This window comes from Lissotriton helveticus, chromosome 11 (genome assembly GCF_964261635.1).
Source record: "Lissotriton helveticus chromosome 11, aLisHel1.1, whole genome shotgun sequence".
In the NCBI taxonomy this organism is placed as follows: Eukaryota; Metazoa; Chordata; class Amphibia; order Caudata; family Salamandridae; genus Lissotriton; species Lissotriton helveticus.
Genome location: NC_136072.1, coordinates 1,185,282,605 through 1,185,309,584, shown reverse-complemented (window position 1 = coordinate 1,185,309,584; position 26,980 = coordinate 1,185,282,605). Strand labels below are relative to the sequence as shown.

At 48.0% G+C, this 26,980-nt stretch overlaps 1 protein-coding gene across 1 annotated transcript in view; it reads right to left on the bottom strand.

Annotated features, from left to right (window-relative positions):
- RIMBP2 (RIMS binding protein 2) overlaps positions 1-26,980 on the bottom strand; it is a 1,305,415-nt gene that overhangs the window by 198,506 nt on the left and 1,079,929 nt on the right. The window contains exons 19-21 of the mRNA XM_078668014.1: positions 25,458-25,575; positions 2,429-2,581; positions 86-267 (exon numbers count right to left, since the gene is read on the bottom strand). Coding sequence (XP_078524140.1) covers positions 86-267; positions 2,429-2,581; positions 25,458-25,575 — 453 coding nt within the window. The remainder of the gene's footprint in view (positions 1-85; positions 268-2,428; positions 2,582-25,457; positions 25,576-26,980) is intronic.

Sequence of the window (26,980 nt, the reverse complement as noted above, 5' to 3'; positions counted from 1 at the left end):
CTGTTTATTAGATATGTTCCCCGCCCTCAAGAGATTGGTCTCAAAATGTTCCTTTCAATTTGAAATTACTTTCAGAAACACTTACCTTAATGATCTGGCCTCCCTTGAAGCCAAGCTCCTCCTCGGCCGCGTCAGGGTTCGGGGACATGGTGCGCGGATCATAATCGAAGAGGGCCACAAATATTCGCACCGACTCCTCCGTGGTTGCGTCTGTCTCCGACTCCTCGTATATGTCTGGGGAGAGCTGCTCTCGGTTGCAATACCCATCTGATGATCAATGATATTGCAAGCAAATAAAGTTATTCCTTTTGCCATAAGTCTTTTATTTGAATTTTCTGAGACAATTCACTAACATACTATGTGAAAGCTCTTGCAATTTATTGAAGTTAGTTTTCTAGGATTATACCGTAAGGATGCATAATTTCATGCGGATATACAGAAAACACAAGCGTCGGGGAGACCAAACACCTAGTCTCCTCTGAGGCATTGTTAGCAGTCTGTTATGTCTTTGTAAGTAGCATGCACAGGTAACATTCTGGGGGTCACGAGATGGTTTGATTCACCTTGAGTTAATATGTTTGATTTGTTGATAGTCTCACTAGGTTCAAATTTAAATCTATTTTTACATATAATCCCTACCAGATATTTTTTTATATATAAATGGTTTTTTTCTTTTATTTATTTTAAAAGGATCTTCAGACAATTATGTTTTGTTTATATGTTAACTTTACTTTTAACCTGGAACATTTATGAAGTTCTGTCCTTCACCAACACATAATCATATTTGTCTTTGAAAAGGACTTCGCTTTTTAAAATTTCTGTAATTGGAAATTTAGTTCACACATGAAGAAAATAGCAGAACAGGCATCTAACCCCCAGCAGGGAGAGTTCAGGACATGTATTGGAGGGACCCCTCCACACTAATTGTCAGTTTGTATAGAATTTTGATACATTGATTCTTGTACAGGTGTGATTTATCGTTTGTTAGTTTCCGTACACCGTTCACCTTGGTTCTGTTATTAAACATTATACGTTGGAACTACCAGAGCTGTTATAAATGGGTTTAACAGATGAATCCACCTACTGGGATATATGCTATAACCACAAGTTTACTTAACCAAGCCAATGGAGAATAAACATGTCCACCACGCCAATATTGCATCAAGGTATTAAACAGATGCCGATGAGAACAACCTTGCGTCACCAGTACATGGAGCCATCTCGTAAACCTACCCTAAGGAGAGGTTTTCGTTTAATGAAGCCGATTATCTTAAAAGGCTTGTATGTGGACAACGCCTTCAACTGACCCCCTGCAATGGACCCTGAGTCTGTGGTGTCACCAGGACGTAGCTACCCGCTGCTCACATTAGAAGTGGTGGTTGTGCGGCAGAGAGCTGTCTTTATTATCATTATGTGGATGAGAAATGTGAGACTGTTCCTTTATATCTGCCACGCAGTATTTTAAGCAACATGTTTAAATTTAGCAGCACAATACGTCCTTTTGGGAAACAGCGGTTTCAACGCGGGTGTTACCACGCAGGTAGGTAACAACGCGGTCATTACAACGACCGCTTTGTTACCGCGCGTGGCTTTACATCACAAGTCGTTTCTACGACTTGCGCTAAGTGGCGTGCAACACCAGGGAATGTGTTGGATTTTAAATCCAACACATTCCCTGCTGTTGCGCTAACTGGAGCAGGAATAGTAATTTATACTATTCCTAGGTCTAGAGGGCCATCTAGCGCAAGTCGTAGAAACGACTTGCGATGTAAAGCCATGCGTGGTAACAACGCGGTTGTTGTAACAACCTCGTTGTTACCTACTGCGTGGTAACACCACACGTTGTAAAGTGACATATTCCATGCTTTCTAGCACAGTTGAACATATTTTACACAGGACACGGTAAACAGTGCCCAGACAGTTCCTTTTACCCACTTTGTAAATCAGGTGTCCTCCAACTGGTTTCAAACTTTTGCATGGATAGAACACATCTTCTTTTTACTTTTTTGCTCTTGTGCCCTAGGACCTTATTCTGTTTTGACTGTGTTTTACCTTATATGGGCTTAGGATAAATACTGACAGTGAGCAAGTCCTTTGTTGTTGATGTTGTGATGAATGGTTAGTGGACACAAGACATTATGTGTTACACATTGATTGGCGGAAGGAGGTGAACATACAATAACATGCAGTGCATGTGTGGTGAAAAGCTTGGCTGGATGAGTTACTGGCACATGAGTAGGCTTCGTGCTCTACTGCCTGGGACCTGGCTGAGTTACGGGGACTTACCTGCGTTAGGAGGAGACATTGGGCCGTGTTAACTCTCACATTCTGCATTGCATGCAATGTGGCCTGATAGAGATGAAGCGTATTAGCACGGGGCTATAGAATGCGGCTTTTTGTTAGAAGCGTTGAAGAAGTTTCTTCCTACCGTATCTATGGTCAGTGACCTCGGAATGCTGCAGAGACCATCCCCCGTGTCCAGCATTGCTTCGATAATTAGGTTCTTCTGTTACAGGTGAAACATTTCCCTCACTACCTGACTGAGAGCGACCACCTTCACTGTTACTGTCCATTGTAATTTCTACGGAGAAAAAGGGAATATTCCATTAAAAACAAATGACATCTATCCGCAGGCGAAGGCCACCAAGATGGGAACCTTGTCTGCTAGCGCGTCCTGTACACTCGGTGCAGAGGTTCTTGTTAGACTGCACTGCCACTACTTTCAAAAGTCTATTCATGCATATGCATCACTAGAAAATCTACATTTCTCCTACAATGTTCATTAGATACTTGCCTTCACATTCCAAATATCAACAGGTTAAAGTTACCATCACTTGAAATTTCCCTGGAATCAAAGCTTCTGTCACACTTGTTGTACATCGTGAGCTACGACCTGCGTCCTCTGTTGCCAGGGTTCATTTAGGGAGTCGCTTCGACCACTGGTTTAGTGTGAATGCCATAAAACTTTCTTGCCCTATGTTCTCCAGCCTTTGGATCTCTGATGCACCCATATTATGGTCTGTATCTTATTGAAAGCAACTGTCGGGTGGCAGTGGACGAGTTTAGAAGACTGGCTTAGTAACAGAAGCTATCAACTCGTACTCATTGCATTTTCGACTCGCTTCATTCTGACACAGGCAGTCTTTGGCTGAGACACATACAGCAAACCTCTACTGGGGCTTCAGCCAAAAGCATACTTTGATTAGCCAGAAGATTTCACAGATTTTGTTGAGTACCACAAACGTTATGGCCAGTGCATCACCTTAAAAAACCAAAGACGGGGTACACTCGGTGAACAAGGCTGAATTACTTAGAGGATCCCACTTTCGATGTTTTGGCTCGATGCATCATTCACAGTTGCAAATCAGGTAAGAAAAACTTTCACACTGTAGGAGGCTGGCTTAGTATATGGTGCACATTTATTTAAGTTTAACACCCTGCACTAATACAGACAACCCTTATGGTTATTTTAGAAGTCTTAGACACCCATAGAATGCTCTATAAGTGGAAGCTGTGGGGAGCAGTCTTCAGGCTTAGTTCAGGAGTGTAAAGCAGCTTGTTTTACCAGATCTAATCATATGGTATAGGTTAAATGAAAAAGAACCACACAGTGTATTTATAAAATATGTCTATTTATTATACAACACTCACTAACACATTGGGATTTCTCCTAGCCGGAGATATCAACACAGATATACAATAATACTTCAATTACAAAAGGTAAATAAGCACAATACACAGTGGTCTTCAGGGGAGACCAAACTATATACTAAGAAAGTGGAATGTGAACTGCGACCAAAGTCGGGACTTGGACCAGGAGACTCAGAAGAGCTGGGGACCCAAGGAACCACCCAAGGTAAGTACCCAGGAACCCTACGGAGGCCGTGTGCAGAGTGGGAACACAGCAGCATACTCAATGCAAGTCAATGGGAAAGTCGTGGTTCCAGCTTTCAAGACGAAGGACCCTTCCCAGTGGACCATGAAGAGACCCCATGGAAGGCAGAAGGTTGGAGAACCTCCCCACCCATGGATACCCCAATAACCAGGGTACCTACACCAGGGAAGACTGGTGCATAGGTGTGAAGTGATGTTGGAAACTGCTGTAGACCACAATGGAGGACTTCAGTAGATATGCTGCTTCAGGAACCTACAAGCAGAGGGACAGAGTCTATGCCACTCGGAGGTGACCAGGATGCACGGACAACCAATGACCACCAATTGCGGAAGATGCAGCAGTGATGACGGTGACCTTGTCGCTGCAGCTATGAGGACCAGGTGATGCTGTGGAAGACCAGGAGCCATTCACGAGCTGTTCCAGATCGGAAGTCGTGAACCAGGGGGTCGTGTCCGGCGGGAGAACCATCAAGCCTTGGCAGCTGCAACAGATGTGGTAAACAAAAAAGGAGCAATGTTGGGACCAGGAAGGTCCAAGGGACTCACCAATTGCAGGAGAGTCAAATCAGACCCCGAGCAAGCAGGGGAGCCCACTGAAGCCAAATAAGACCCTCAAGAGGACCCACAGGCAGAAGGCAGAGAAGTCGTAAGAGGACCTCGAGCAGCTCCCCAAAGATGCAGGCCCACGGTGCAGAGGTTGCAGTGAAGACAAAGATCTTGGCAGGAAGAGGTGCAGGAGGCTGGAGCTTCTTGTAGCCTGAAGATGTTTGGAGTACAGAGCCAACAAGCCTTGGCAACATCAAGTCGATGTAGTGCACAGGGGTTCTGATCCAGCTGTTCCGGCAAGGGATCTGGCCTTAAACTTGCTAAGAGGATGGGTCAGGCCTTGAGGGAGTTACAGAACCACCACCTGGGTTGCTTAGCCTTTCGAAGTCTGTGGGACGTCAGGAGCAGCAGACCGGTCTACTTTCTTGTGGTGCCTGCAGATGCAGCAGAGTGACTCCTTCACTGAAAGGGAGAATACTTTGGCTGTCCTTGACGCCCACAATCCCTGAGAGGAACCTGGAAGAACCACCAGACCAGACAAAGAAGAAGACTTGCAGAACAGCGAGACCAGGAGCAGCAGGAGTCTTCCTTGGTGCAGTCTTGATTTCAGGTGAAGTTCAGCGAAGTCTAGGTGCCAAGACGGTTGAAGTTGAAGTTGTTTCGAGTTTGAATCTTGTCTAACAACAAATCTGAAGAGCCACCCACAGGTAAACCCTTAAGTACCCTAGGGAAAGAGTTGAAACGATTCAGGGGTCCCTCCCAGAGGAGGGGCTGGACAGGGGGGAGGATACTCCCAAGTCCTTTGTCCAGTTTTGCAACAGAGCAGGAGCGAGGGCTCCCTGAACTGGCCCAAACTTGTGTATGCAATGAGGGCACCAAATGTGCCCTTCAAAGCAGTCTGGTGGTGCTGGCAAGTGCCCTCACCCCGCCCCAATACACTAAGTCCTGTCTGGGGTGTGGTTAACACTCCCTGCGACAGGAAACCTACAGTTGTACCTTCCCCTGCTCAAGCTTGGCTCAGCAGCAGGAGGGCAGAATTCTGTCTTTGGTCAGCAGCATCACAAGATTGATGTCAGACCCTGAAAGATTGTAACTGGGAGCACAGGGGGGTACTTCAAGGGCGCTCCCAAGTACATGGGATCAGACTCCCAACTCTGGAATCGGTGTTACCAAACATGACCGGGTTCAGTGCAGCCACTATACAGTTAGATATCTCGTAATGACTGATATCCACTAATAGTTTAATAATGGCCGACCACACTTACAAAGCCTGGAGCATCGGTTTGTAGGAGTGTCCTTCTCATGCTGGGGCACCCTCACACTTATAACCAAGCATGCTGCCCTCAGAACTGAAAGGCCTGCCTTAGGGGTGACTTATAGGCTTTAAGTGTAGTGACCTCAGATATAAGGAAACTTTCTGTTGTAAGTGGGCAAGCACCAGCTTACACAGGCTGCAATGGCAGGCCTTTAGTCACAATTTGAGTGGATTCCTATGGTGTCATAATACATGCTGCAGACCACAGGAGACCCCTGGTGTACCTAAGCCCGTGGTACTTAAGTATCATATACTAGGGACTTAGAAGAGTACACCAGTAGCCAATTGGGGAGGTACCAAAGTACTTACCACTCTCAAATTAGGGAGTGAGCACAATAACTGGGGTCCTGATTAGCAGGATCCCGGTCAGACTAGTCATAAAACAGAATAACAGCAAATCGTGGGGGTAACCATGAAAGCAGGTCAACGGGCCAGATTCACAGAATGAACTTAAGACTCAATCCGAAACTTACTACTATTTTGGTATTCACAGAATGCACTTACTACTTTTGGCATTCATAGAATGCACTTACTACTTTTGGCATTCACAGAATGAACTTACTACTTTTGGTATTCACAGAAGTTAGGATTTTGTCTTAAGTTTGTCTTAAGACAGACTTAAGACAGACTTAAGACAGACTTAAGACAAAATCCTAACTTAAGTCTGTCTTAAGTCTGTCTTAAGTTTGTCTTAAGACAAACTTAAGACAAAATCCTAACTTCTGTGAAAACTAAAAGTAGTAAGTTCATTCTGTGAATACCAAAAGTAGTAAGTGTATTCTGTGAATGCCAAAAGTAGTAAGTGCATTCTGTGAATACCAAAATAGTAGTAAGTTTAGGATTGAGTCTTAAGTTCATTCTGTGAATCGGGCCCCTAGTTTCCTACACATACCAAGTGGTTTGCAAATGGAAATGCCTGGCGAATTGTTTACTGGGGAGGGGGGGGTCACAAACTGGCCTAATGAATAGGTCACAATGTGTGACCCCCTATAAATGGCTGCCAGTGCAGGGATGGGATCAGCATGGCACCATATACCAGTGTGCCCTGGCATTGGCTTTTCAAACCCAAAAATATTTTTAAAATTACTCGACGTCCTTTTAACACACTGGTGCTACTTTGTTTTAAAAAAAATGCTTTCCATTGGAAAGACACAGGAGGGGGAGCAGCGATCCTCTGAACCGTCACCTGCACTCCCTGAGGCTGCTGGCATGGTTCAGGAAGAGGAAGGTGCCCCTAGGGACACCATCCCCTTTGCAAATCAGTTACCAACCCAGCTCTGCTGACCCAGTCCTTCTTCAAACCCAGCTGCAGTATCTACAAAGAGATCACGGTCAGCACCCCCACTTATCTTTGAGACAAGCACCCCATCTCTGGTGGATCTCGGCTCACCCACAACCAGGACGTCATCAGACTGCAGACTAAGAGTTGCAAAAAAGAGAAAACAAGACAGCAAGCCTTTCCCGTCTATGCACCCAAGATCTTGAACGAAATCCTTGTATCCACCAGGACCGCCCCAACGCTGCTCCAAATTAGGAAAAAGTTGAGGGCGTGTCTCTTTAAATAACACTACATCACAGGGCATTAATTGTCTACAAACCAGTTATCGCTTCTATGACTTGTTGACTTTATGCTCGCCTGTGACCCTGTGCAGAGCTCTGCTGCCATATAGAAATACCAGCTACATATATACATACATGAGCTAATTGGTGAAATACTTATGCTAATGACCACATACTTCCCACTTAATCCTGACTTAGCTGGCAACAGGAGGTACCCTCTGAACCAAGCTGACAAGACCCTGGTAACTCTTCAGATCTGTGGTGTTTTAACCAAAGACGTCACCTCCTGAAACAGGTGGCGGCTCCGGGTGCTAAACCAGGAACAAATGAAGAACAACCATAGGATTCAGAACCAGAATTATTGAGTTTTTAGGCAATATCTCATTTGTAATCTCTGGCAGTTCCAAGCCCCTGTTATCAGTAAGTTTTGGTCTTAAGTTGAACTAAGACCAAACGTCCTCAGCCGTTTGGTCTCAGTTAAACTTAAGACCAAAAGGACAAGTTATTTACCTTCAGCAATGCCTTATCTGGTAGACCCATGATCTAGCCGCAGCTTCCTTACCTTTGAACTTCCAGGCCTGAGGATAGATCCAGAAGATTTTTCTTAGCAGTACCCCAGAGCACTGGTAGCTGGCATTGGTCGATTCCACGTGATGTCATTGCATCGTGTTCGTCGTCATGACGTCTGCGTCATCAATATAACCACCTTCAGCACTTTTCGTGAATTTCCAAGCCAGAAGCGCGGAGCCATGAAGTGACTGACCATGGTGTGTTTAAGAGGAAACTAGGGCCCTGAAGGGGAACAGCATTGGCACTAAAAACAATTCTGCAGTGCGGGGAGGTTGGGTGAGTTGGTAAGTAATCTGCGGCTAGATCATGTCTCTACCAGATAAGGCGTTACCGAAGGTAAGTAACTCGTCCATCTGCTAGAGACATCTAGCCACAGATTCTTTACCTTTGAATAGATATCCAAGCAACACCTTCCCCGGAGGAAGGACTGCAGAAAAGTTTTAGAGCAGAAAATCCTGCAGAACAGAATGGCCAAATAGGCCCTTCCTGAGAATTCAGGCAATAATGTCTGGCGAACGTGTGCAGAGACGCCCACGTGGCCACTTAGGCAGATATCAGCAATTGGAACACCATGCTGGAGGGCTGTGATGGCTGCCTTCGCCCTGGTGGAATGGGCCCCAGGGATTTCAGGAGGCTGCTTCTTTTCCAAGGTGTGACATATTTCAATGCAGAGGATAACCCCAATGTGAGATGATCCTCTTTTGAAAAGCACAACCCTTCTTCGCTCCCATGTACCCCTTTAAAGACTTGTCATCCACCAGGAACTCTTTGGTGCAATCATGGTAGAACGATAACGCTCTTGTTGGGTCCAGACGGTGGAGACGCTGCTCCTCTTTAGAAGGGTGCTGAGGTGCATAGAGAGTGGGCAGAGTAACAGACTGCCCCAGATGGAAGGGTGTTACAAGGGCGGAAACGGAAGCCCTAACACTTTGTCCAGAAAGACGGTCAGGTAAGGAGGCTGTGATGACAGTGCCTGCAGTTCACTCACCCTCCTGGCACAGGTGATTGCCACCAACAAGGCTGTGTTGATAGTGAGCAACCTTAGAGGGCAGTTGTGCAGTGGCTCAAACGGTGTGCACATCAAGAAAGTAAGAACCAAATTAAGTTCCCACTGTGGCATAAGAAAAGGAGAAGGGGGAAAAAGGTGGGTTAACTCCTTCAAAAATCTCTGCACCAGAGGGGATTTAAAAAGTGAAGGCTGATCTGGCAGCCGTAGAAAAGCTGAGAGGGACGAAAGGAAGCCCTCCAGAGGGCCCAGAGCAGAGCCCTGCTGGGCCGAGGAAAGGATAAACAGGAGAACCCCTGACAGAGAGGAAGATAAGGAGTCAGCAGACCTTCTGTCCAATATTTACAAAATGTGTTCCATTGGCAGGCGTATACTAATTTTGTGGAGGGATGCCTGGCTGCCAGAATAACTTTGCAGACTTCGGGAGGAAGGTCAAAAGATGTCAGATGTCACTGCTCAACCTCCACACAAGGAGGCAGAGAGTGGACAGGTTCGGGTGGAGGACCTTCCCCTGCTGCTGCGACAGAAGATCCTCCCGAAGGGGCAGCCTGATAGGAGGATCGATGCTCATAGCCAGAAACTCGGGATACCAGACTCTCCGTGCCCAATCCGGAGCCACCAGAACGACTTGTGTCCGGTCACTCTTGATCTTCTTGAGCACTGGGCAGGAGTGGTTTGGGTGGAAAGAAGTACAGGAGGCCTGAGCTCCACTCGCGACAAAAGACATTACCTAGCAAGAGTCACCTTGGAAAATCCATCGTGCAAAACTGCTGACATTGCTCATTCTCTTTGGAGGCAAAGAGATCTAACCAAGGCTCTCCCCACTGCTGAAAGAGGCCTTGTACCACCTTCGGGTGGAGACGCCACTCGTGATCCGCAAGGCATCGTGGGCTGAGTTTGTCCGCTCTGGTGTTCAGAGAACTGGCCAGATGTTGAACCACCAGGGAAATGTCCTGTTGTTCCCAGCAAGTCCAGAGACACAGGGCCTCTTGATAGAGAATCCACGACCCCACACCGCCCTGTTTGTTGCAGTACCACATGGCGGTAAAGTTGTCCATGAACACCTGAACCAGACTTCCGTTGATGGATGGTAAAAAGGCTTTCAGTGACAATCAGATCGCCCGGAGCTCCAATAGGTTGATATGGAGCCTGGCTACCGCCGGAGACCAGAGTCCTCTGATCTCCACATCCCCCAGATGGCCGCCCCATCCCAGAAGAGATGCACACGTCACTACTGTGAGATCTGGGTGGGGAAGGGAGAGGGGTCTGCCTCTGACCAAATCGCAATTTTTCATCTCCCACTGCAGGTCTTTCGTAGTACCCTCTGATATCTGAAACAGGTCGGTGTGATTTCCCCAATGTTGTGCCCATTGGAACTTCAGGTCACACTGCAGAGCTCCCATGTGTCATCTGGCATGATCTACTAGCAGGATGCAGGAGGCATGAGGCCTAACAGCCTCAGAGTCACTCTGACCAAAATCCAGGATAGCGGCTGAAATATCTGTATCATAGCCTGAATATCCTGGACTCGTCATTCAGAAGGATAGGCCTGAAACTGCACCGTGTCCAGAAACGCTCCAATGAAAGGGAGCGTCTGAGACGGAATCAGGTGTGACTTTGGCACATTGACAGAGAACCCCAGCGAATGCAGGAGGTTCGCCACAGTCTGAAGGTGGGAGACGACTGCTTGGGACAAGTCCATCTTCAACAACCAGTCATCGAGATAGGGAAAGCCTGGAACCCCTGATCTCCACAGATGGGATGCGATGACCGCCATCACCTCGGTGCACTCCAGAGAGGAACTGGTGAGGCCGAAGGGGAGCAGGGCAAACTGAAAGTGCTTGTTTCCTACCGTAAACTGCAGGTAGCAACAATGGGTAGGCAGAATGGGAATGTGGAAATAGGCATCCTGCAAGTCATGCACTACCATCCAGTCTCCCGGGTCCAGTGAAGACAGGACCTGAGCAAGGGTGAGCATCTTGAACTTCTACTTTTTGAGAAAGCAGATGAAGGCTCTCAGGTCGAGGATAGGATGAAGACTTCCAGAGTTTTTACCTCCTCATTGAGTAGGGCAAGGTGATCCTCTGTCAGCCAATCATAAACTGGAGGCATGGATGGAGGGGTAGTCTCGAAGGTGAGGGAGTAGCCCCTTCAGACTATTTGCAACACCCACCTGTCCAAGGTGATGTCCCATGGTGTATTCTGCCACCAACTAGGCATGAATGATCCTGGGGGTTTGGACTTGGAGGGTTTTACAGAGGAGGAAGGGATCATGACTTCACTCCAATTCTGTCCTCCCGACCCACGGGGTCAGGGTGAACGGTGTCCATGGCCCCGCAGAGGCTGCTGAGCTTGCAGGGCCCTCTAGCTGGAATAGGGTTGGCGCGGTTGGTAACCCCTTTCGTAGCCACAAAAGGAGCAAAAAGCAGACACAGGCCGGGATGTTGTGGTGAGGCTCAAGGACTTGGCTAAAACCTGTGAGTCCTTAAAACACTCAGTGCTGCATCTGCTTTATCTCCGAAGAGATGGGAGACATCAAAGGGCATGTCCATGAGATTAACCTGGACATCTATGGAAAAAACAAACAACCTCATCTAGGCATGGCGACGTGCGGCCACTGTCATGGAAATCCCTCTGCTCAGTGAGTCTGTCATGTCCAAGCCACATCGGATGGCCAAATTCCTGCATCTCTCCTGTCTGAAATAGCTTGGGAGAGCAGAATCCGGTTCTCCGACGAAGCTCTGGGCAGCACCTGCACAACCATGTTCCATATGGAATGGGAATAATAGCCCAAAAGGCATGTGGTGCTTGCCGACCGCAATGATAGCCTGGCGAAAGAGAACATTTTCTTTACAATACTTTCCAGTCTCTTGGATTCTCTGTCCGGCGGTGCCAAAGGGAACACGCCACGGGAAGTTGAAGCCTGAACCAGCATGCTTTGTGGGATGGGGTGGGCGGTGAGGAAAGCTGGGTCACCCGGTGCAGGGCGATGGCAGCAGGCCATCGTTCTGTTCACAGGAGCCCTGGGCATGGCTTGGACCAGGTGCCCAGAAGAACGTACGTCAAGTCCTCATTAAAGGCAGCAAGGGTTCCGAAGTGGAGACACAAGGCTGCAGGAACTCTGTCAAGATCTTGATTGCCACCATAGGGAGCTGCAAGTCCAATACCTCTGCAGCCCTACGCACCACCATGGCAAATAATGCCCCCTCCTCCATAGCCAGGTTAGGGGAACACAGCATGCCAGAATCTGGGGAGGTGTCCAGGCCACTGGCATCACCCAGTTCCTCATTCCAGTCCATGTCCATGTTTTGAGGTTGCAGGATTTCTAAGAGATCCTGCTCCCCCTCTCAATCCTCCTCATCCATTCCTAACCCTTCAGAATAGGACAGGTTGAACAGCATGGAGTCGTATGGCTCCATCGGCGCCGGTCTCGACGGCTGTTGATGCTTGACTGTCTTGGTGTCATTGGGAATGAGGATTAGGGAGGCACCGCCGGTAGGCACCAGTGATGCCAGGTAACGTCACTGTGGAGGTGCAACTGGTCCGGTCGTGGGGACGGGTCCAGTAGGAGGCCTTGGTGCCAGAGCCGAAGGTGTGGAACCTACAGGGACTCCTTCATCTGACCCTGCGCAGCTAAAGAGCGCGCAGGCAGGGTCAGGCCACCCAAATATGGTGCACATGTCATCATAAAACTATTTAAGTTGGTTGGAGTCACTCCCGGCCCGGTAAAGTGAGCGAAATGGGGAGCCAGCCCGACCCGAGCTTCCTCCGTCCCGTCGCGCAATGGATGTGGCAAAGTCGAAGCACGCTGCGACTTCCTGTGCATTTTGTGATGCCTCTTACCTGACAGTGATGACTTGGAGGAAGAGGACCTCGATCCTCCGGAGTGGTGTTGGGACCTGCCTCTTGACTGAGACCGGGATCAAGATCGACGGGGCGACCTCCGAGTAGCCGGGTGCCACGCCGCAAGTAGCTTCAGAGATCTCACACTCAAAGCTTTCGGCACCATGGCCAGGGAATCGGAGTACGACTTTGTGTTGTGGTTGCACTTCAGGCACCAAAGACAGAGTTTCTGGAAACCCTAAGGTGCCGTTTCTTGTCCTACGGATTCTGCTTCTCAAAGAATCGGAGTCTGAGCTTTTGAGAAAATGTTACAAAGTATCCACTCCTGGCTCCGCAGCACGAAGAGGATGGGAGTTTGGGAGGAAGTATTTGAGCGGCTGAAGTTCTGCCACAAACCCAAAGAGCTATCGACCAAATGTGAGCCAGCCTTCTCAACAAACCAGGGGTGATTCAGATTGGCACTGACCTGGTTCGCAGTGATAGTTACTAACACCTTCTAAATGGGCCACAGGGCAAGTTTCATCTGCTCATGGAAAGGGGGACCAGACACTTTTCCTGGGAAAGAGCAACAGCTCTGACTAGTCCTAGTTTACGTTCACTATCCAGAGAGGCTGCTGAAACCTAGAAACGCAATAGCACCCAAAGTGTGCTCAACAGGGCCATCTCCACGTCTCGTAAAAGGCTGGTCAAAGGTAAAGGTTTGAGACGGCAGCTGGGCCCACAGAATGAAGGGCACTCACTGTGCTCACTAGTTCTGACCAGTGACTGATGAAATAACTAGTTTACAAGATCATAAAGAGATGGTTTAAATGGTTTTGAAATAGGGGGCAGCGCGTTCATGTGAAAACACAGAGCAGCCTCTCCGTGTTTTTTACAGTGCAGGCGGCATCCGCCAGCACTTTCAAAGGGGATTAGAGATCCCCTCGCAGGCTGGTGCAGTCAGTGAATGCATCCGCCTGCGAGGGGATGTCTGGGGGGCTCCTGCAGAGGGCTGCGGTCAGTGCGCTTCCTGAGGGCTTCTTTGCCTCTGCGCCCGTATCTGTAATATGGCGCGGGCGCGGAGTCAAAGGAATTCCCTCATTTGCATAGGGCACACCCCTATGCAAATGAGGGAACACCCTCTGTTGATAGCGCTGGTGCTTTAAATGCGTCAGCGCTATTGGGATTATAGAAGGGGACGCACAAGCGCCTGCCCCCCCCCTCTAAAGTACCAAAGTGGTCCGGGGGCGCGCAAAGCGGGCGCAAACGCCCGTTGCTCCTCTGGGGCATCTTACGTAATACGGCCCCAGTTACGCTCTGCATGGGAAAAGATGGTGGTACAATCTCTTCTTCCCTTTAATGACTTCCACTTGAGGTATGAAACTGGGCACTCTTTGTCACATCTAGTTGCTGGCAAGTCATATTAGGGGAGTGGGCAATTAACAGGTGGACATACTCAGAAGAGGTCTCTACACCACCCCTACAAGTGGGAATTAAACCAGTCCCTTTGCAACCTTATTATTGAACTCTGAGATTCCCACAGCCAGGATGACTTGATACCCAGTTTCAACTCCATTACTTCTATGAATAGCCGCCAGCCTTCAGTATGGGGGGGCATTCTTGGTCTTTCCTTCAAGCGTGCTGCATGCAAAGGTTCTACAGCAGACTCAAGGTAGCGACAACTGTCACATCATTCCCATCGTTTCAACTTCGTCTTGCTGATTCACTGCTTTTTTAGGCAGTGCCAGTCTCTCAGCATTTTATACAACTGATTCCGAACAACGCCGGAGTGTCCTCTGTCTCTCCCAACAATTGCACAACTTGTGCACTTGAGTCCCAACAGTCTGGTAGGTGTTTCCTCTGACAGCTTGGATCTTCTTCCAGCAACTGATGCACAACTGAAGTGAGATGTTTCCACTGCCTCCTTGATAAGAAGTCAGACAAATGTATGTGCTCAATGGACCATCTGTGCAAAGTGAAACCTGCACAAGGTGCAACACCACAAAATACATACAACGGATGCGCTGCTGTCTTCGCCTCCACTAGTTGGTTCCCTTCACCTTATTCGCCACAAGTTACTTGGCGGGACTGCTAGTGAGGTAACAGTTGTCTCACACACAACCCTTTGGATTGCAGCCTGCATTGTGAGGCTTCTTGTTGTGTGTCCGTCACGTTTGCCAGATGCGTAAGTGAACTTTGCGTCTTCGGATTGTGCTCCATCTCTCAGGGGAGTCAAGTGGTTCTTAGGATGTACACTTGATTTATCCCAAAATGTGTTGTTTTCTTTCCACATACCTGAAGAGATGAGGCACCATCTTCTGTTGACATTATTCATAGGACAGGACTCATCCTTTCATTCTACTGATCACATGCGTTTAACCTATGGTTGTCCAGACTGGTTAAATAATGCGCCTCAGTGCATCAGTTACATTATAATCCTTTTTGACAATCTCGTTGCTCATTGCATCCGTGCTAATGTGCCCACTGAGGTCCTCTCCAAATGTGGCAATCCGCAATAGGTACATGACAGGCATGAAACCGCCTGGCCAGATCTGTCCACACTTGATGCAAACCCCTAAGGTGATGCACAGTGTGGGCATCAGGTCCTAAGAAAAGTGCCAGCGGGGCATGTCTGGCTGCCTCGCGCGGCATCTCTCTTCAAGCACATTTTATTTTGTGTGGTTCGGAATCCAAGTCCGAACAATTCACAATATGACCGTGCCAGGGTGTAGCAGTTCGGTGAAGTTACCTTTATGGTCACTACATCACTCAAAGTCCTTTTGCCTCTATGGCTTTTTTTTTAAACCCTCTCACTTACTTTGCATTCTTGAGTCAGAAAATGTACTCACTAATTGTAGACAGATTGATCCTGGCAAGAGTGTGCACCAGACCACAGGAAGAGGCTGTGCCCACATAACCCATTCTCGCACATGCGCAGAGGCAGGCAGCCTGGCCAAGAGGTGTCCTGTCCCATCACAAGCTGGCAATGCTTGAGCACAGGAGTGACAGAGTCATGCAGGTAACTGTCCTGTCTCCAACCTTACATCAGCGTTCACTCTGCACAGAGTCGTCGGGGCATCCAGCGAGTCCATAATATGTTATATTCTGAGCGGTGAACATCTTGTTTACATGTCCAGAGGTTGTGCATGCTGTGACACTTGACTTTGAGATACTGGCCTTATGGGAAATCTCAAGGTTTTCATAAATGCCTGCTGGCCTCTTGTTTCTTCTCAATTTACAAGAGTTCTCAGCCTGGAAGATCTGCCTGCATGTATGCAATATCTGAATAGATCCCAGCAAGAGAAACAGGTCTTACTAAAAGGAGTAAATGCATGGATGGAACAACTGACGCGGCACACCTGTCCTTACTTTATGTATCATTAATACATGTAAAGGACAGATCTATTCATTCCTGGAGGAACACACGCTGTCCTGGATGGTGCAAAGTCTTATTAATAAAATACACATGATATGTCATAAGTCTTCATGGATCTAGGCAGTGCCTCAGGCTATTCTCCTGCACACTGGCACAAACATTCATCAGCTGCCAAGGGAGAAGGCTCTACGCAGTCTCTGGATGGCACATCTTGTGAATGCCTGGGCTGAGCTGTCGACTCACAGTCGCACTGAGGCTCTGGCTGCCTCCAAGCATGTTGGCGCAACACATAAAGTGCATTGATACTCTGCGTTAACATAACACAAGTAATTACAAAGAGCCCATCAGCTACTGTGACCATGAGGATTTGTGCAATAAATTTGAACAGACCTACCCGCTTGTACTGGTCGCTGTGGCACGGAAAGCTCCTGAGCAGGACCGGTCTTACAAAGAAAAAAAGGATTACTGGATCCCAAGGAAAAGATATAGGGCCACATGTACGGAGCTTTTTTGTTGTTGCTAATGTTTGTGACTACAAAAAAGCCTTTTTGTATGTACAGAACCATATTTTGAAATTTGATAAGCTATTACTTAATCCAAAATGGTTTAGCGAATCAGCATTAGGAAGGGGAGTGTTCAAGGGGGTGCCTTCCTAATAGCAACTCGCAGTGCCATGTACAAATGTTTTGTGTCCGAAATGTGGTCTTAAAAAATTCACATTTTACCACCTACTTCAAGTAGGTGGTAACCCAGTCGCAAAGGGACGAGGTCCCCAGGTGACTCCATCCCCTTTGTGACTGTATGCGAAAACGTGTTTTTTAAGAGCTGCTCTTAAAAAATTAAACTGGAACGTTTTTATTTTTGAAATGCATCCCGTTCCTCTTTAAGGAAAATAGGCTGCATTTTTAAAAAAAACATACACAGTGGTCTGTTCTCCCCTGCAGGCTACCATTGTTTTGTTTTTAGCGATTTCCAATGGGTCGCAAACCGAGATCTACCTCATGAATATTATTGAGGTAGGTCAATTGCTACCCTGTTAGGAAATGCTAATTGTGTAAGTACGCCTTTGAGATTTCTCAATAGCGAATCGCAAACATTCGCTATTAGGAACACGCAAAATAAAATGTATGTACATATGGCCCTTTTTGCCTTCCCCTTTATTGAAAATACTCACTTGGTGTTATGAATGCATTACATATTAAAATGCCTAATTTCTTACAATGTATCTGACCCACACAACATACAAAAAATTTAACAAATATTTCAAACATCCTAATGACACCATAACATTCCATATTTGAAATAGTACACTAATTCCTTCAAATGAGTCTGAGACATTTTTCTGTGATTGTTATAAGGCCTGGACCTAAAAGAGATGACACATCATTTAAAAGTGCATCAAAATATAACAAGACACCTTATCTGGGCCATGTGAAAAGGGTAGCAGTAACCGAAGGCTGAAAAACGTCAAGTCTGACGTCATCTAATATTGACTGCACTGCAAATGGGCTCACATGACCACTGTTGCCCCTCCATCACGTGGTCTGTCCTGTGGAGGTCTTTGAAGACAGAATGATGCATCAACTGCCCCCAAATCATGCAGACATTCTGGAACTATAACCCCACAGTGGTATTAGGGTGCTGGGGTGTCGAGAGCAGCTATTGAGCTAATGTAAGAATATGTAGAGGAGCAGATGCTGAGGTATGGAGAGCAGCAGCTGATGTGTTGACAGCAGCTGCTAAGGTGTTGAGAGCAGCTGTAGGGGAGTTGGGAGCCTTCGCTGAGGTGTTGAGAGGAGCTGCTCAGGTGTTGCGACTGGCTATTGAGGTGTTGAGAGCAGTTGCTGGGGTGTTGAGAGCAGCTGTAGAGGTGTTGAGATCAGCTGCTTAGTTGTTGAGAGCAGCTGCGTAGGTGTTGAGGCCAGCTGTATAGGTGTTGAGAGCATCTGTTGCAGTGTTGAGAGCAGCTGCTTAGGTGTTGAGCGCAGCTGTTGAGATGCTGTGAGCAGCTTCTGAGGTGTTGAGAGCATCTGCTGTGGCCTTCAGAGCGGCTGCCGAGGTTTTGAGAGTGGGTGTTGAGAACAGCTGCTGAGGAGTTAGAAACAGTTGTAGAGTTGTTGAGAGTTGCTGTTGGGGTGTTGAGAGCAGCTACTGACGAGTTGAGAGCAGCTGCTGAGGTGTTTTGGAATAATTACTCCATCCTTTTTTTTAAGGAATTGAACCTTTCATTGCAATTTTTAAAAGGTCTTTCCAGAGCATCATCCAAGCCCACTAAAGACAGAGTCTGCAAAGGGAGTCACCGGGAACTCAACACTCTGGGGTAGATTAACCCCATCGCCGTGGGGCTAATTCCCCAGCGATGCCGGGCGGGGGGGCACGTGCGGAGCCGCGGTGCTGGTGACGAGGCTGCACAGCGGTGCTGTGCTCATGACGAACTGAGCTCGTCATGACTCCGCCCACTCACTGGAAAGTCCCGCACAGGAGGGGAATTAGCCCCGCGTGGGCGTTCCGCGGCCGTTATCACGAGCTGAGCTCGCCATGAGCGTCGAAAAGGTTGACAAATATTTTGCACTGGGTTTGCATCACAAAAGTGACGCAAAGCAGCATCATTTTTTCTTGGTAATTTACTTTTCCAGCACAAAACCTATTTTGCGCTGGAAAGTAGCCTAAAATGAACACAAAGCAGTACGAAGCCGCTGTCCAAAGCACTGCTTTGCATTACTTTGCCTTACGGGGATGTTACATGGGTGGTACATGGGCGTTCCCATGCACCCACCCATGCTTTTTGATGCAAATTTGTATCTACTAACAACAGTAGACCGGGTTTGCACCAAAATTAACACCATTTGAAAGGAGGCATTAAAAGGAGAAATGTTTTACTACTTTCTTTCCCGCCTTTGCATGTGTGCTGCACTCTACAGCAAACATAAAAGGTAGGAAACGTTCAAATGTATTTTTTATCCTGGACAGGAGTCCTTCCAGTACAGAACCTACGCTAGACTCATGTACACACCCTTACACTATGGCGCAAAGGTGTGTGCGTGGCACACGGCAGCTAAATTCTGCACCAGGGAGAGGGGAGGAAGGTGTCATATCTCTGTATATATGGCGATCGCCTGCTCTCTTCCTGTCACACAACGCAGCAATTTTTACTGCTGCGCTGGGTTGTGGACACTTTTGTTAATCTGGCCTCAAATGTTCCTTTTGGCTCTTTTCAAAGAAAAAGAACAAACCGAGGTCCATCCTGTAAATCAACACCTGTTTCCTAAAGGATTACTGCTTGCCTTGCATCACCAGGAGGGGAGTCCTCTAAACCCACGTGGCAGACGTGGAACATGTGCGGGACTCCCTCTGATCCTATGATTCTCATCCGATGTGGATACAGGCCACGCCCTGAGGCGCAATACGATGCTTGTGGGCGCTCGCGTCTTGGGGTCCAAACGTTTCATTGGTGGTCAGATAGATCCTGGCTCAAGATGGTCAGCGCAGGTGAATGGCGACAGCAGAGGTGGCATTGAGGGACCGTTGACCAGACACTGGGCATCCATGCCGAGCGGTGGGACGCGAGTCGCCCTGCGCAGAGACATTTTCTGGGCTCTTGCACCGTCTCTCAGACATCAAAATTAACGGGTTCCTGGGGGTGACAGATCCAGGAGACACAATCCAAATAAACAGAGAACATCTTGAGGTGCATCAATTTTAGGTTTTCAGCCAGGGCAGGGTTTAGGTTCATACCTCACAGATGAAGTGTCTTTAATTTTGTGTCAGACAGGTAGCAGGCCACCCACCAAAATGCAATTTTCTGTAACATTCGTCTTGCCTGGATTGTCTTAATTTCGCCTCTTGCTGATATGCATCCAGGGGCAGACTTACAAGCCCCTTGCGCCACTTTTGCGTCACTTTTAACATAGGAAAAGTGACGCAAAAGGGGCGCAAGTGGCTTGTAAATCTGCCCCCCAGTTTCCTGGAGACTGCCATGTATATCTTATCAGAAGATTTCACTGCTGCTCAGAATTTTCCTTATGAAAGTGTGGTTTGCAGTGGGCTTGTGCTCGAGGCCGTGCACTATTTCTCTGCTTTGAACCACATTTTCGCAAGACTTGTATTGTAGATCGTGCTCGTCTTTGTACATCCTTATGAGCACTTTCGGGCATGTCTTGGAGACCTTGCACTAATTCTTTTGTCTTTAGATCTTGTGTTAGAGAATTTCTGTTTGCATTTGTAAGGAAATGCCTCTTTTGGATTGTCCTCTCTAAGGGTTTGGACTAATGCTGCTGGTTTTTCGACTCTGAGAGTGCACCGCGGTCTGCTAACCAAACCTCTGTGCCTGTACCCTTATCCTTAAAACTGATATGTCAAACGGCTTTTACCCAATTGCCTGAGATAACTTCCCTGTAAGTCCCTACTAACAGGTACCCAGGGCACCGAGGGCATGTATGTTAGAGGGTCCCCCTAGGGATTAAAGATTGTGCCATCCTTCATGGGACACAAGTAAAACAAGACTCCTAGTCTGCCATTGGCAGGCTGGATGAGCAGTTTAATTGCTTTCCTGACTTCGCCATTCAAGACAATGGCAAAGCTAGGCATCCCCCAGGTAAGTCACCCCTATGGCAGGCCTAGCGAGCCCTAAGGCTGGTGCAACTTATCTCATGGGCGGAATTAGACGAGAGCAGGGTTTGCACTCTGACCTCTCAGCTGTGCTAACTTTGTAACGGTGCGACTGAAGTAGGTCACCTAAGGTATCAAACGTCTCCATACATTAAGCCTGATTTGATTCGTAGGTCGAAATTGATGTAACAAGTGCCGTGTAGAACTTCCGCAAAGTTGCCACTTTGTTGGGTTTACTCCCCAGTGCCCATACCGGTTGCACACAGGGTCCTGCCACCGAGACAGCTTTCTGCCTTCTTGGGGTAACGTGATGATGACTCCCAGGAAAGGATGCAATAGGGGCCTGCTCTGGAAGGAGGGGTCACCTCCCTCCTGAGGGAAACCACATGGGTATTGGCCCATACGGCAGCCTTCAAAGGAGAAGCCGCCTTTGAAGGGCAAATGGGTAACACCTGGGAGAGAGGCTGCTCTATTGTCCAGGCAGACGGGCTGGCACTAGGGGCAGGAGAGGGGAAACCAGTTGCCAAACAGGTTTTCCAGGGGCGTGTAGACCCCTTGGTGTCCACACCTCTGTGTTGGGCTAAGGAGATCCACCAGCTGGGAGGGGGGTCCTTCCATATTGGAAGTGGCCAGACTGGTGCATCCTGGGATGTCCATGAGCCACAGTTCGTAGGAAGTGGTCTTCAGTTGGGAGGGAACTGGTAACCCATTGGCTACTAATCATAACCTGCCGAGGCCATTTTCCGAGCATAAGTCGGGCACCCCTGGCGCCCCGAACTCAGATCTCACCTGGTCTGGAAGAAAGAACAAAGAAAGACTTGCCTGCTTCACCGTGGAAACAGCAAAGAGAGGCTGCACCGGCATGGACTGCACCCACTGAACCTGGTGGCTAGCAAAGGAAAAGGACTGTCGCTGCTGTGTCCTGCTCACGAAGAAGCCATCTCCAGAGCCCAGTCAAAGCCAAGAGACTCCAAAGATCAGTGGCCCGGCCTCCTGTTCACAGCACAAGGACACAACCGCTGAGAAGCCGGCTGGGGCAAGTTGGTAGCCCAAAGTGTTTAAACTGCTGCCAACAGCTGCTGTGAAGCACCAGTCATCAGGACTCGAAGCACAAAATACAGTCTATTTGTATAAATTGTTGTTGGCTTTCTTTGGCATCTTGTCCATTTCTTTTTCAACTGTGTTGGTGCTGTTTACATGCTTTGCACTTGTCCTTCTGTGTAAGCCGCGCTGCTCAGAGCCACAGATACCCAGGCTTGAAAGTCTGGCAGAGAAACCGAAGGGTCCTAAAGGGGTTGGTAGGTCTATTACAAGGCGAGGTCGCGCAACCACACCTTATAATACACCTTATTTCTTCATAACATTCATGTTTCAGTATTCTGTGAGACTCAAGACCACAGAGCATGCACTGTGTGTGTGTGTCTACCTCACAGGACTTGTTCTGCAGACCTTGCCCTGTTTTTGTTCTTATTTCTTTGTCCCCAGACATCTTGCCCTATGGTCTTTTCCCAGTTTGTGACCATCTTCTCATCTTACAGTACAACTTATGCTCCAACTGCTGCTATATAAAATATACACATTTACAGCTGATGCATAGGTCTTATGGTGCATGCCTTGCACAGGATCTTGTGCTCCGTGTCATTGCACTATTTCTCATTGTCGGATGATACAAACATTGCACTATTCAAGTACATCTTTACACCTCTTCAGATCTTGCACACTTTATTATAACCTTGCATCTCTTCACAGGCCCTGCAGCAGTCTCATTGAGAAATTTGTAAACATGTTTCCATCTCCTCCCAGGCCTTGTGCTACAATTTATTCACCATTTCTCTGCATATTTCCGTCTTGTGGGTCTTGTGCTGCAGACCTTGAGGTTTTTGTGTTCATTTTCCATCTGCTCATTGTTCTCGGGCTCTAGACCCTGCACTGTTGACTAACAGTTTCTGTTGCCTCATTGCCTTGTTCTGTAGACCTTATGTTATTTTTATAGCTATTTCAATCTCATCAGCTTTAGGCTTCAGATTATTGCATTTATTTTTCTGCCTCATTGTTCTTGGTTGCAGACCTTGCACTATACACATCTTCCTATCTACTGCACTGAACTGCAGCCATGATTGATGGCTTCCTTTTATCCTAGGCCTGGGGGTGGTGTGCACTGTGGTGGTGCACAGACAGCTCCTAATCCCCAGGGCCATGGCTAACACCCTCCCTTATACTAGGCCCTTGAGGTGGTACATTCTGAGTAGGTGTGCATTGCGCTTTTCTGCTGAGGATCATGGTTAAATCTCTCCCTTATACTGGGCCTTGAGGTGTTGTGCATGCGGCTCTTCTGCTGAGGATCATAGTTAACACCCTCCCTTATGCCAAGTCTTGAGGTGGTGCACAGTGAAGTGGTGCGCACTCCGCTCCTCTGTCCAGGATCATGGTTAATACACTCCCTTATACTAGGCCTTGAGGTGGTGCGTACTCCGCTCTTCTGTTGAGGATCATGGTTAAATCGCTCCCTTATACTAGGCCTTGAGGTGATGCACACTGAAGTGGTGCGTACTCCGCTCTTCTGTTGAGGATCATGGTTCAATCGCTCCCTTATGCTAGGCCTTGAGATGGTGCGCACTGAAGTGGTGCGTACTCCGCTCTTCTGTTGAGGATCATGGTTCAATCGCTCCCTTATGCTAGGCCTTGAGATGGTGCGCACTGAAGTGGTGCGTACTCCGCTCTTCTGTTGAGGATCATGGTTCAATCGCTCCCTTATACTAGGCCTTGAGGTGGTGCGCACTGAAGTGGTGCTCACTGAAGTAGTGCTCACTGAAGTGGTGCGCACTCCGCTCTTCTGTTGAGGATCATGGTTCAATCACTCCCTTATACTAGGCCTTGAGGGGGTGCGCACTGAAGTGGTGCACACTCTGCTTTTCTGTCCGGGATCATAGTTAATACTCTCTCCTATTTTAGGTATTGAAATAGTTCACACTGAAGTGGTGCACACTCCACTGTTCTGCTGATGATCACAGTTAACACTCTACCTTAAACTAGATCTTGAGGTGGTGCCCACTGAAGTGGTGCGGACTCCCCTCTTCTGCTGATGATCACAGTTAACACCCTCCCTTAAACTTGGTCTTGAAGTGGTGCACAGTGCGCACTCTTCTCTTCTGCTGGGGATCATGGTTAATACGCTCCCTCATACTAGGCCTTGAAGTGGTGCGCACTGAAGTAGTGCGCACTCTTCTCTTCTGCTGGGGATCATGGTTAGTACGCTCCCTCATACTAGGCCTTGAGGTGGAGCGCACTGAAGTGGTGCGCACTCCGCTCCTCCGTTCAGGATCATGGTTAATACACTCCCTCATACTAGGCCTTGAGGTGGTGCGCACTGAAGTGGTGCACACTCTGCTCTTCGGTTGAGGATCCTAGTTAACACCCTCCCCTAAACTAGTTCTTGAAGTACTGCGCACTCCGCTGTTCTGCTGGGGATCATGGTTAATACGCTCCCTCATACTAGGCCTTGAAGTGGTGCGCACTGAAGTAGTGTGCACTCTTCTCTTCTGCTGGGGATCATGGTTAGTACGCTCCCTCATACTAGGCCTTGAGGTGGTGCGCACTGAAGTGGTGCGCACTCTGCTCCTCTGTTCAGGATCATGGTTAAATCACTCCCTTATACTAGGCCTTGAGGTGGTGCGCACTGAAGTGGTGCACACTCCACTCTTCGGTTGAGGATCATGGTTCAATCACTCCCTTATACTAGGCCTTGAAGTGGTGCGCACTGAAGTAGTGCGCACTCCGCTGTTCTGCTGGGGATCATGGTTAATACACTCCCTTATACTAGGCCTTGAGGTGGTGCACACTGAAGTGGTGCGTACTCCGCTCTTCTGTCCAGGATCATGGTTAATACTCTTCCCTATACTAGTTCCTGAGGGGCTGTGCATTGAGGCGGTGTACAGCCCCCACTCCTGTGCCCAGGGATATGGTTAATACCCTCCCTTATCCTAGCTCTTAAGGTGGTGTAGACTCTTCTCATGTGCCCAAGGTCATGGGTAATTCCTACCTCCTTATACTATGTGCCAAGGTGGTGCACAGTCCACTCCTGGGTCCAGTGCCATACTTAGCACTCTCTCTTTATATTTGGCCTCAAGTGGGAGGCACTCCCCTCATGTGCCCTCTCGCGATTCTGATCCTTCCGTTCTGATCTCTTTACAGCAACACCCACTCCAGTACCACAGCCCTTGTAGACTATTCTGAGCTTCTGCTCACTGAACAGAGCCCATGGTGCTATATGTTGGGCTTCTGGGAGCATGCTGCCCCTGGGGACTTAGACACTGACACTTTGGAGCCAAGCTTGTGTATCCTGGGGCTCTGTTCGTATAGCACACAGAAGCGCCCGTTGCATCAGCTCGCGAAGGACTGTAAATATGGCTGCAGCCGCACCCAGCCTTCCAAAGAGTGCATTTATAAAATGGAATGAGCACAGAACAATGGATGGTGCAGACGATGAAGGGGAAGGAGAATGAGACATGGATGTCTGACACGTGTTTCGCTAACACTGGCTTGTTACTTGTCACGTTTGCTCACTTCATGGATCTAATGGCAATCTTAGTTAAATTAATGATCAGGTTTGTCTGATGGTAATATTTTCCTGTCCATTTAATGAAGAAAAATGTACACTTAACCATTAATGTTCTTTTTTTATGTATAGTAATTCATATATCAGAAAAATCACCAGTGTTGTAGTATCAAAGAACAGACATTCATCAATCGGTCCAACTAACCAATGGAAGGCACGCTCATTGGCCGGGGCCTTGGTGGTAGCGCGTTGCCGTGGGACACCCGGCGGCCCGGGTGCTCTCCTCTGTCCGACCGTCCTTGGGATGATGGCGGCCCTAAAAGCTGAAAAGAGAACAACTTTGAGTCCCGCAGCTGAGGGTCTTATAAAGAAGAAAATAAATACCCATAAAAATCCAAGTTTCACAAAGCACAAGCACTAAAGGCAACTTCACTTGGTTTTTAACTGAAAGGTTAGCTGAATCTGAGCCCCAATCCATTGAGTGTAGCAAGTCCTGGGTTGGGTGCTCTTGAGAGGGGATTATTTAAGTATGACTCCCAGGTCATGGTGGGATTGTGTTACTGCCCAGTGAGCAGTGTGGGAGACAAGAGGCAGTTTTGAACAATATTGGTGTAGAATCAGACTGTTAATATGACAAGGGAACCTATAGCCCTTTTAGATTGTCAATATGACTGGGCTGCAAGAACACCAGAGCGCTGTATTCCTCTAAAATAAAACGGTGATATAGCAATGGTGGGCTGACAGATCAGCTCTCCACCCAAGACTCTCTTACAGATATCGAGCAATGGTGGAACCACAGATCAGTCCTGCCCCCTAACACTGAAGCTTTGGTAGAATGAAAGACCAGCTCTGTCCCCAACACTCTGTTACAGAAATTGAGCGATGGAGGAACGACACACCAGCTCTGCTCCCAGCACTCTTGTACTGATATCGAGCAGTAGTAGAACAGACCAACTCTGCACTCACCAACAGGTATCAAGCTTTGGTAGAAAGATAGAGTAGCCCGGGCCCTCACACACTGCCTTACAGATATTGAACATTTGTGAAACCAGACCCCATACCCAACACTCTCTTACAGGTATCGAGCTTAGGTAAAATGATAGGCTAGCTCTGTCCCCAACACTCTCTTACAGATATCAAGCGATGGATGAACGACGCACTAGCTCTTTGCCCAACACACTCTTACAGATATCGAGCGATGGGGAAAGACACATCAGCTCTGTCCCCAACACACTCTTACAGATATCGAACGATGGCGGAACGACACACCAGCTCTGTCCCCAACACACTCTTACAGATATCGAGCGATTGAGGAACGACACACCAGCTCTGTCCCCAACACACTCTTACAGATATCGAGCGATGGAGGAACGACACACCAGCTCTGTCCCCAACACACTCTTACAGATATTGAGCAAAGGAGGAACGACACACCAGCTCTGTCCCCAACACACACTTACAGATATCGAACAATGGAGGAACGACACACTAGCTCTGTCCCCAACACTCTCTTACTGATATTGAGCTTAGGTAAAATGATAGGCTATCTCTGTCCCCAAAATACTCTTACCGATATCAAGCGATGGAGAAATGACACACCAGCTCTGTCCCCAACACACTCTTACAGATATCGAGCGATGGAGAAACGACACACCAGTTCTGTCCCCAACACACTCTTACAGATATCGAACGATGGCGGAACGGCACACCAGCTCTGTCCCCAACACA